At 34.0% G+C, this 12,178-nt stretch overlaps 1 protein-coding gene across 6 annotated transcripts in view; it reads left to right on the forward strand.

Annotated features, from left to right (window-relative positions):
• The window catches only part of CNKSR2 (connector enhancer of kinase suppressor of Ras 2), a 286,090-nt gene that overhangs the window by 112,752 nt on the left and 161,160 nt on the right, over positions 1–12,178 (forward strand). For all 6 annotated transcript variants that reach the window (XM_086387243.1, XM_086387241.1, XM_086387240.1 and 3 more), the window contains exon 5: positions 1,445–1,486. In XM_086387243.1, coding sequence (XP_086243369.1) covers positions 1,445–1,486 — 42 coding nt within the window. The remainder of the gene's footprint in view (positions 1–1,444; positions 1,487–12,178) is intronic.

Raw genomic sequence — 12,178 nt, forward strand, 5'->3', positions numbered from 1 at the left:
TAATTAATGAAACTTGCATCCATTACAGCTGAAGCTAGCTGTAGAGGCAGCATGGGGAAACTGGGCAACTTCCAGCTTTTCCCAAGTTATCTCTCTCTTCCCAGTGTAATTATGTTTGATGTTAATTCTGTAAAATTGGACTCTTCCAAATTCAGATGTAAGTACACATGCACTTTCCCAATATAAATGTTTTATCTACACCTTGCCTCCTCTGTACACATAATTCATTCATACTTAATAAAGAATTGACTTTATATGATTATATAGACATAGACGTGATTGTTTGTAACAGACTCCTCCTTTGGCACAGGAGCCCTGCCGAATGGCAAAACCCAGTCCTTAAGTATTTCTATTAGTTTGTGAAATGAATTAGACCAAATTTAATGTTAAAAAAATTAGCCCCCAAAAGAATATGTGCTTCTTCTGGCAAGGTATTATGGTGAAATGGTGTTACCAAAAGCTATGTTGAACAAGATTCCTTTTTGTCAAAATTAAATTCAGGGGGAAAAGTGAAATGGATTCTCATTCCTTGAAATATGCAATACTTTGGGATATATATATTTTTTCAAAATTATCTAGCCAAATAATAATCAGTTAACTTTATATTTTGAGGTAAAAGTAATTAGTTTAAAGTTCTTAAATCATGCAGAGCACAATAATTCATAGTTAAAATGTACTTATCATTTACTATATGTCAGATAGTGCTGACATATAGGAAATTTATTTCATTTCCTCATTTGATTCTCACACATTGCTATTGGTTTACTGCTATTATCATGCCCATTTTATAAATTCCTTGAGTAAACTGTACCATAGAAACACAGAGTTTCTAAGCAAAGATCACTTTGCTATATTACTGTTTATTATAAGTCTAGCAATTGCAGATAAAAAGACAATGGAGAATTGTTTTAAATAATTTTTTGTAATTTCAGAGACAAATTTAGGGAAGAACTATAAAGTTAATATTCATTGGTAGCATACACCAATTTTAATTGCATAATGCAAATATGTTTAATATATTATAATGTATTTTTGAGATTCTTTATATGACTATTGAAATTAATGTTAGTATTTTTCTTAATGTTCCAATATATAATAAATAAGTGTTTGAAATGTTGGACATATTTCAGCAAAATACATTTATTACATGTATAAGTTTGGACAGGAAATGATTATAGTAATTTTCCATTAGTTGCTTTTACATCTATTTAATGTATATTGTCCTTTATTATGTGTGTTTAAAATTAGTAAAATTAGAAAACACAGTTAAACAAAAATGAAAATATCCCTATCCCTGACCATGAGAGCAAATCAGTGTGAATGTTTTAGTATACAGTATTCCAGGAGTTTTCAAGACTTTTTCGAATTGTAGTACAGTTCCTAAGAAAGTATTTTAAAAGGAATGTTTAATTTTTTAAATTAATATATGTGTTTCTTTTTTCAGGATTGTACTGTCTATGAAACAGAGAATAAAATTCTTCATGTGGTAAGTATACTTGGATTTATTTTCATCTTCGTTGCAAAGTATGTATTCCTTTGCTTAACTAGTTATTAAGTAAAAAGCTACAGCCTGTGAAAAAGTGAGCCCTGTATATTTTATAGGGAAAGTACAAAAGAATCAAAAGATAATAAATTGTATTAGTTATAATCATTCTTTTTTAACTTAATAGAAAAATATGATACAGAATTTTAAGACTATAGTATGTAACAAGGTTAAAATGCCATAAAATAAAGAATCTAGAGAAAAGGAAATTTGAAATAAGAATTTTTCATTCTTGATCTGTGACAAAAGGAGATCAGAGGAAAATATTTGGTTTTGTAATAGAGATGATCCACCTCTGTTGTCATTTGGATGAAATACTTCATAAAATGATCAAACTGCCTTTACTCTGATTCTGTATTCACCAACCTTCTAAATTTTAATTTGGCCATATTTATTGTATCAGCTAATGACTTTGCATGTGTTTTATCTTATTACTAAAAATATTGAGTATGAGTACATTATACTTGGTAAAAAGGCATCTTAATGAAGTTTGCTGTTTTTCTTTGTAAATCCATTTCTTGGTTGATGCTCATCTGCCCTAATAACTTCACCTCTATTAGAAATGAGTGACAACATAAATAACATTGAAGAAGTTTAGAAATGAATGTAGTATAATATTTACTTTGATTATTTTCCATTTCAGCTAGTGAGAATTTAAAGATTTTGTCTGATAATGATTGGGGCTTCCCAGGTAGTAGTAGTAGTGTTAGTTGCTCAGTCGTGTCCGACTTTTTGCAGCCCCATTGACTGTAGCCTGCCAGGCTCTTCTGTCCATGGAATTCTCCAGATAAGGATACTAGAGTGGATAGCCATTCCCTGCTCCAGGGAATCTTCCCCACCCAGGGATCCAACCCAGGTGGCACAGTGGTAAAGAATCCATCTGCCAATGCAGGAGACACAAGAGACGCGGGTTCGATCCCTGGTTCAGGAAGATTTCCTGAAGTAGGAAATGGCAACCCACTTCAGTATTCTTACCTAGAAAGTCCCATGGCCACAGCTGAGTGACTGAGAATGTATGCTGATAATGTTTGAGACGGAGATTGGCATTAACCAATCAATTCACCTCAGAAAGCACTTGTATTTTCATGTTACTATTCTACCTCCTGTCTTGGCCTTTTTATGCAAGAATGGCCCAGCCTTCACTAGAAGGTTGGATACTTGTATATTGCTTTTCTCACAATAAGAATTATTTTTTTAAGAAAATAACAAAATGTGTAGTGTACTACTTGGTATATGATGCTGAAATACTTTATTTTTATCTTTTTTTTTTTTTGACACAAAGTTAACTTTACAATGGAATACTTTCTTAAAAACTAAAATTTCAGAGAAGTCTCTTTCTGGGTTTCCTGTAATATAGAAAGACATCAAACATTTCTCACTCTTCTGGAGACTGGGCAATCCAGGATCAGGGTACCAGCAGATTTAGTATCTAGTGAGGATCTGTTTCCTGATTCATAGAGGATCCTCACATAGTGGTAGAGGCAAGGGAATTCTCTGGAGTTTCTTTTGTAAGGACTCTAGTCCCATTCAAGAGGGGCCAAACCAATGATCTAATTACCTCTCAAAGCCTCCACGTCCAGATACCATCATATTGGGGATTAGGTTTCAGTACGTGAATTTGGGAGGAATACATACTTTAAGTCTGTAACAGATGGTGAGGAATAAAAAAGTATATGAGTTCTAACTACTATTTTTAAATCAAAATTTTTAATGATAAATCAAAAAATAATACAAATATCATTGAACTTACGTTTTAAAGAGACAAGCTCTGTTCTTTCTGAATTAAACCACAAAGACTACCATTACTTTCCAGTGGCAGTTATCCTCAGAAAACAAGGATTTCCTGTAAAACTAATGAAATACAAATTTTCATCTGTAGATTCGTAAACATGAACACACAAATTTATATAGTAGCACACTAAAAATATCCAAATGGTACTTAGAATCTGATGTAATAAGAATGGATATACCTTGCCTCTAGGCATGTAAGTTCATAAAACCTTTTTTAGTTAATTTTAAGACTCAAAAACATTAATACTAACATTTATGTAGTGTTTAAAATATGCCTCAGGCACTATTTTAAATGCTCTGTATAAACTAACTCCTTTAATCCTCATAGCAACCTTATGAGATGGTTATTATTAGTGTCATCTCTATTTTACAGTTGAGGAAACTGAAGCACTAAGAGGTTAGACAGCTTTCCCCAAGTGACATAGTTGGAATGGATTTAAGACAGAATTTTAACTCAGGCATTCTGGCCCCAGAGTCTGTATTCCTATACGGAGTCTAGTCTAAAAATAAATTCTAAAACACAATAGCATTTTCTATGGAAAGTAGCAGCGTTATACGTAATAATGAAAAATGGGCAATAGTAGGTTAATGCTTCAGTACACTATGGTGCATTCAAAGGATGAAATATTTATTCATACTATTTGAAGTTGTATTTGTGAATATATGATTTATGAATAAATTTTCCTTAAATTTTATGAATATATCAAAAATATCTTTTGACAATATTCATGGAAAGATTCTAAATGATAATGTTAACTAAAATCCAGACTAAAAGCATTATACACACAGAATAGATTACCATTAAAAATTGAAATAAAAAAATTCTTTATTTGAAATAGAAAATATTCTTTATTAATATTTGCTTATTTATTTGATAAAATAATAGCTGATTTTTGTTTGTTTTTTCTTTCAAATGTCATCCCAAGTTTCTTCAGTTAGTGTTACTTTTATAATTAAGTAAATATTTATTATGTTTATAATCCAGATGGCCTTTAATGGATAATTTTATTCTCTATGTTGTGAGATTGTCAAAAGTGATTTGGACAACCCTTCGCCTAGATTTCCTATTCACCTTTTTATCCTTAAAATTGGAGAGAGTTGTTTCTATTTAAAATGATAAAGTAATAGACTCTGAAGACCAAAAAGCTGGGTAGAAAAGAACATTGGTTGGTTTCAGTGGTAGACAGAGCTATCTTGGAGATAGGACAGCTTGGATTTCCTTGGAATTTTGCCATTAAATATAGTGATATAGATAGCAGAGTGCAACCATAAAGGACAAAAGGAAATGCAGGTATTGGTGTACTATATATCTGAGTGATTGTCACCTGATGATAAAGAGTAATTTATTTCACTCTCTTGATTTGATCTTTACCTCTCAGTGAGGCTTAGTCCCTAGGCACACATTCCCTGGTATGTTGGAGCCCATCTGTTTTTCTCTGCACAAATCCTTGTTTCATACAGTAAATCAGTTGCAGGGAATCTGGAAATCTCTTCAGTTGTGTGCCCTACTTTCTCCTCACTCCCACCTTTCACTACAATCTATAAAACTGGAGAGTATTCCTGAGAAGCCATTTCAGCCACTGTGCTTTAGCAGACCTATTTTGCTTGTCACAGCTCTGCTGCTCTCCTTGGTGAGCTGGGAATACATGTCAGCTTTGATAAACTCATGAAAATCCCAGGCCAGGCATTGATTGTTAAAGTCACATTGTTTAAATCAGATTGTACTGAGCTCAAATACACCTTTTACATTAACCAGAAGTGTGGTCTTACATATTGCACTTGCTTTGCACTAGCATTTTATTGCACCCATCTTTTTTATAAAGATGGGAGGAATAAATAAAGTAAATGCCTATTTATCATTTTAATGTTAACACTGTCTCTTCATTGTATAGTACTTTACAGTTTACAGGGCATTGTTATGAATGCTGTCTCTTCTCTCTCCTCTCTTTTCTCTCCAAGCTAAATTTTTTTTTTCATTTCTTATTTAAGTTTGATCATGAATTAGGCTTATTTTGGCCTGTTAACTATTTGTTTTATTTCACAAATATTTCATGTATATTTTATTCCTTCCTTTAAATTTATGCATTGTTTACCCCTAAACTCCATTTGAAGTGATATTACTGTCCCTTCTCTGCTATCTAGACTAGAAATGGCTAAAACTGAATAGAACCAAAAGTTAGGTTAAGAGGAGAGCCTGGAAGAGAAAATTAAAAGCTCATTTTAGACTTTGCCCTACCATCTATAGCATGTCATTTATCTAAGCATGGTTTCCTCCTAATCTCCCCAAACCTTGCAGATGTCAGTACTAGTGCAGCAGCATGCTCCATAATAAAATAAAAGTCATCGTATTAATATTTTATTTTTAGAGATTTCTTCAAAACAGTGACAGTCTAATGACTTTATAAAAATAGTTTTATATTGGGTCCCTGATGCTGTAAAATGGCAGCTTTCCCAATTATAGATTCTTCTCTTAAATCTGTGATCCTGAGCCATTGCAAACTGAATGTTTTTGTATGGTTGACATTGTGGTTGTAACTGGAGCATTTAAACATACAATTTATGGTCAATCTCATTAAAACATGAATTCTAATACTGGTTTTGTAGATAGAAAGCATTAAGATCCTTCTTTATTTTGAAAGTTAATGTGACCCTTCCATTTTGGCCCACTTCACTATCTTTGTGGTCACCCTAAAAAAGCACATTAACTCTATTACTGAAATAGGCATTGATTTCTTGAGTGTTGTATTAGATTATCTTCAGCTTTTGGCACTTTGGTGCTTTATAAATTATTTTAACTATAAAATTAAATTCTCCACAGCTGATGTCCCATGTAGGAATGAAGAAATCTAGTTAGAATATGATGGAGTTAGAAGATGTTGTTAGTCTTTTATGGGGAAAAAAAATGCGTATATACTAATGGGAATGTGACCACACATAAAAAATTAAAATTATTTGTATTCAGTGTCTTTTTAGTTTGTCTTTATGATTTGGATACACAGTATGTAAGTTGGTATATTTATGGATGTTTTTGCTAATGTCACATTTGCTGAATGCATTATGCATTGTAAAATCCTTTCATATTCAGATTGACTCTGAATGTACATTCCTCTTTATCAAAGAGTATTTGTTTCAGTTGTTAAGTCAAGTGAGGCCAAATAATGTAGTAGAAAGAGCAGCAATTTGAGAGTTAAAAAGATTTTATGTCCTGACCCCATCCTGGCACTTACTAGCTATGAACAAACTAAATTAGCCTTTCAGATTAAGTTGGGGTAGTGGAGTGTGTTTGATTTCAAAGATCTAAATGCCATAAATCTTTGGTGACTCACAAACTCAGTAAAAAACAATATGGCCACATAAAGAGATGATTGAAGGACTGTCTTAATCTAAGATCATTCTTTATGTGATCAAAGACACTATGTTTTTTAAAAAAACTATAGTTATTGTCACTGTAAATGTAAAGATTTTTTCAAAAAGATAATTGAATCCATCTGGAGACAGAAATTACACAGTAGCTTAAACAAGGGAAATTTAATCTAAATAATTATTAAACTGTGGTGGAAGAATACCGCTAAAGCATGCCCTAGGACTAAGACAGAGTACCCAAGGAAGGACAGCTTCTAAATGGACACCGTTCCTCCACGCTGAGGGTCAGAGCTCGTTAGAACAATCACATTGCAGCTTCACTGCGTTGCCTAACTAGAGCTGGTCCAGACAAGCAGGAAACAACCTTCCAGGACACAGGCAAGCGACGCTGGTAGGAGTCCTCACAGAGGGAGTGGGAAGCTGCTGCTGTGCGTGTGACGCTGACAGGGCTACAGCATGGTGGTCAGTGAGCCCACAGTGAGGCTATGAGGTCACTGAGGGACTACATAGTCTGGGCATCATGGATGTCCCCTCACACTTCTGCTAATGGACCTTGTACCAGAAGCAAATAAAACAAAACACTGCACAAAGGAAAGAAGAAAAGCCTCCCTCTCCTTTCCCTATCCCTCCAGCACCCTCTACTGATACAAACTTAACATTGTCCTTACTGTAGAGCACAAAGGTCCTGCCTATTCCTAGAGAAAACACTGAAGGGTGAATTGGAGCTGAGAGCCCGTGAACTAATAACTGGTACAATGTGATTAACTCTTTTCTCCATAAAATCACATATGGCAACTTTGAACTTCTCTACTAAAAGTAAAGACATTGCTCCCAGGTCTCTGCTATTTGTTCCCCATTTGTCCATAAACTGTATATATAGTACCTGTATTTTCCAGAAGCTCATCCAAACATAATGAACTGTTTCACTCTTGCTTTTTGACTCTGAAATAAAATGAAATCATCTTCCTAATAACCTACATCTTGCTTGAACCACTGGTATTTCCAGACTCTTGTTGATCTTTAGCCTGGAAAGTAGTGTGCATTCTAATGAGTACCCCTCTCATCTGCCTGGGAACTCCCTATAAGCCTATTGGCTCTACTTCCTGCCTCTGAGAGAGGAGGTAAATAGGATAGAGATTTTCCCAGATTCAGTTCTGGTTTCCATCTGACTGTTTCCCTATCAGAAAACAAAAGAGCAATGGAGGTTCATGTCCCAGCTTTAATTCAGACCAGGATGCCTCAAGAAAGTAGTTGTACTGATGCTGAAGCTGCTATACTTTGGCCACCTGATGCAAAGGGCCAACTCATTAGAAAAGCCCCTAATGCTGGAAAGATTGAGGGCAGGATGAGAAGTGGGAAACAGAGGATGAGATGATTGGATGGCATCATCGATTCAATGAATATGACTTTGAGCAAACTCCAGGAGACAGTGGAGGACAAGGAAGCCTCTCATGCTGCAATTCATGAGGTTGCAAAGAATCAGACAGACGACTTAATGACTGAATAACAACAGGATGTCTCATGAAAGTAGTTGGAAATAAGTTGGAAGTATCATGGATCTACTTCTTGTTCATCAAAGTAGGTGTACGTTTGGGACTGATGTTTTCTCACTGTTTGGTACTGACCTCATCATTCTTCGATGATTATTATTTTAAAGTGTTATTCCTTCTCTGTCATCAGGAACACAAGGACAGCATGGTTAATGTCAGTGATACTAAGAACAAGCCAAATACATCACCAGAAACACTGTCTCAGTTTGAGAAATCCTTAAGCGTAGCAGTGACATTTAAATCATGTAACAGATACTCAGTGCTTTTTGAATGAATGAATGGCTTAATAAAGCAGTGGTGGTGGTGATTTCTTTACATTTTGCCAATAGTTTGTTGTGCTTTTCCCCCACCATCAGAGTTTGAAACCTAAAGGGATTGGAGAGTTTTCTAGGTCTTTTTGGAACAAAGTTCATATGATCTTTATTATTTATTTGCAAATACAGTTGCTTTCTGAAGCTCTTTGAGACTCTTAATCTTTGTTATATACAAATATAATTTTTATATTGGTTTAAAATTGAAATTTTATTCTATTGTATTCGTTTTTAAAGTTTAAAAAAGATTTCTCGTGCAGTTCTTTTTACTCATATGAGTAAGAAATTCTTCCAATGTTGGGGAATGTGTATGTAATTAATACTTTTTAATATCAATTTTAATTGTTCTCTCCTGTTTTAATTTTTATTCTATATTAGAGTATAGTTGATTTATGGGCTTCCCTTGTGGCTCAACTGGTAAAGAATCCACCTGCAGTGCGGGATACCTAGAGAATTCCATCAACAGTATAGTCCATCGGGTCGCAAAGAATCGGACATGACTGAGCAACTTTCACTTCACTTCATAGTTGATTTACAGTGTATTAATTTCAGGTGTATAGCAAAGTGATTCAGTTATACATATATCTATTCTTTTTCAGATTCTTTTTCTATTTAGGTTATTATAAAATATTGAGTAGAGTTCCCTGTGCTGTAGAGTAGGTTGGTGTGTGCTAAGTCACTTTGGTCATATCCAACTCTTTGCGACCCTATGAACTTTGTGACCTACCAGGCTCCTCTGTCCATGGGATTCTCCAAGCAAGAGTACTGGAGTGGTTTACCATTCCTTCCTCCAAGGGATCTTCCTGACCCAGGGATCAAAGCTGCATCTTTTAAGTCTCCTGCATTGACAGGCAGGATCTTGACCACTAGTGCCATCTGGGAAGCCCAGAGTAGGTTTAGGGAGCCATTGTAAGTGCACAGTTGTTAACTCAGCATAGATCTGGCAAGTACTATAAACACTGTATTTCTGAATGAAGCTTATATAATTTAGAGTTTTCACTATTTAATATTGGACTAAATTTGTACTATTTTATAAAAACAAAGCCTCTCGTTTACCAATTATATTGGAAATATCCTAAATTGGCAGTTACATGATTTATAATACTGCTGCTAAGTTGCTTCAGTCATGTCTGACTCTGTGTGACCTCATAGACGGCAGCCTACCAGGCTCCCCGTCCCTGGGATTCTCCAGACAAGAACACTGGAGTGGGTTGCCATTTCCTTCTCCAGTGCATGAAAGTGAAAAGTGAAAGTGAAGTCGCTCAGTCGTATCCGACTCTTAGTGACCCCATGGACTGCAGCCCACCAGGCCCCTCCGTCCATGGGATTTTCCAGGCAAGAGTACTGGAGTGGGGTGCCATTGCCTTCTCCGTTATAATACTGAGGTATAAAAATATATAAACCAAACAAAAATATGCTCTGTCCTCTAGACTATTTTAGTTGAAATATTATTTATATATCAATAACTATTTTAATATGTATATATTATTTATCAAAACTAAACTTTTGTTATTGTTTTCCATATTATTGATAAGAAACCTGAATTGTTTTTGCTGTCCTTAAATTGTAGCTTTCACATCATTTTTCCCATCTTAAAATGCATATTCATCTGTTTATTGTTTCCTCATTTTATCTTAGTTTTACACTGTTGTCCCTTTTATATATGTGTATACCTGAAAGTAGAAATTTCCCTATATAAATCCTTTTGTTAAACTTCTGAACCCGAGGTTCTTTTCTATGTCAAATGAATTTCTTATTTTTAAATCTAAAGATAATTTTCATTCATTTCCTCAAATATACTCAGAAGAATAGCTATCCAGTATTCTACTTATTTAGAAAAACATAAATAAAAATCCTTTAAGTAGCTTAATCATGTCTGGCTGAATGTGCTCCCAGGCTAAGAGGCTGACTTAAAACTTTTTACCTACTCCTTCCCTATTCACTGTTGTTTGCACTTAGAATGCTTTCTCCATTTCCTTTTAAAAATTCTATAGTTTATTACACGTATTAATCTAAAAAGTGTCTGACAGGTTCAGTGATAATGAAAGAATGCTCATCAGAGAAACTGAAATAATGCTCTGTTATTGGTTAGTATATTATTGTAAGATTGCTGTTTTTCGAATCTTCACAGTGACTGAAATGTTGCTTTTATGACTTTTTAGAAACCACTATTTTATACTAAATGTGCTATGTTCTGATATTTTTTTCCCCTAGGAACTTTTAGATTTGGGTGAACCAGCCATACACTATATGCAAACCTATATAAAATATACTATGTGTATAGGATAAAAGATGAAAAGGTGCCATTTCTTCCTGAAAGTATACTCTATGATTATATTAATTCAGATTTGAAATTTATATAAATAACTGGAGAGGAAAAAAATGACAATACCATTAAATCCAGCCCATGACACTCTTCTGTTTTAAAAGTTTCTTAAATCCTAGCTAGCCATGTCTGTTAACTGTTATTCAATCACTAATCTTTTCTCGCCATTTTGGGTAGTATAAACAGAATCCAGAGGATCAGTTATAATACTCATTGCCATTTTATGTTTCCTTTATACTAAAGACATATTATTTTACTAGGCTTTAATTTAAAATTTCAAAAATTGTTTCTATTTTTAGAACTAAAGATAACAGAATTTAAAGTTCTTTGATATAAATATTTCAAAAATAGTGAAAGAATCTCCTTTATGCAAGTGGCTACCACTTATCTTCTAACTAGAATAGAGTTGTCTTTTTTGTTGCTAAAATTGCAAGTTTTCCCAGAGAGCTGCTGCTTTCATACTCCCAAGTCTACTAGTTCTTAGCTAAACTGCATTATAAATTGCAAGAACACTTGTAGGCACACCTTATATTTCATTATACTATGTAGTTTAAACATGTTATATAATATCCCTTTAATACTAACATAGATTTTAAACAATAAAAAAATGAAACTAATCAGCAACAAATGGAGATTTAAGGATTGAAGAGATGGTAAGCATAATGATTAAGAAGTCAGATTGTTTTGTTGCCAAGACAGTGACTTTATTTAGCCTTGCTTTCTCATCTGCTAAACTGACTATAATAATAACTACTTCAGAAAGTTGTTAAAAAGATGCATGAAATAATGAGGTGTTTAGCATTGTGCAGGACACATGGTAGGTGCTCTGTAGTGTTGATGTTAACTTTCAATAATAAAGAATGTATTTTCTTAGTATATTATAGTTAATTTTCTTTCTCTGGGATACACTATTAGGTAGCAATAGATAATACTGTGTGTTAATATGATGGCATAATATTACAATTTCACTGAAGGGAAAAATTAACTTTTTACAAGAACGTGTAGGGCATCATGCTAAGTGACATAAGTCAGATGGAGAAAGACAAATACTTCAGATGTCACTTACATGTGGAATCTAAAATCTACAACAAACTAGTGTCAACTGAATAAAATGCAAAACCTAAAAGTTGAGAATTCTGTTTTATTCGGTGGACTGTCTGAGAACTCAGGTCCTATAGGCAGCCTCTCAAATAGTTCTGAGGGACAGCTCCCAAGAGGTTAGGGAGTAATCAGGGTATATATGGGTTTTTGCAACAAGGACTAGGGAACATCAAAAGATCGCCGTTAATTAAAG

This window comes from Bos grunniens, chromosome X (assembly GCF_055505025.1).
Source record: "Bos grunniens cultivar Pamir isolate PY7600 chromosome X, Bosgru_T2T1.0, whole genome shotgun sequence".
Lineage (NCBI taxonomy): Eukaryota > Metazoa > Chordata > Mammalia > Artiodactyla > Bovidae > Bos > Bos grunniens.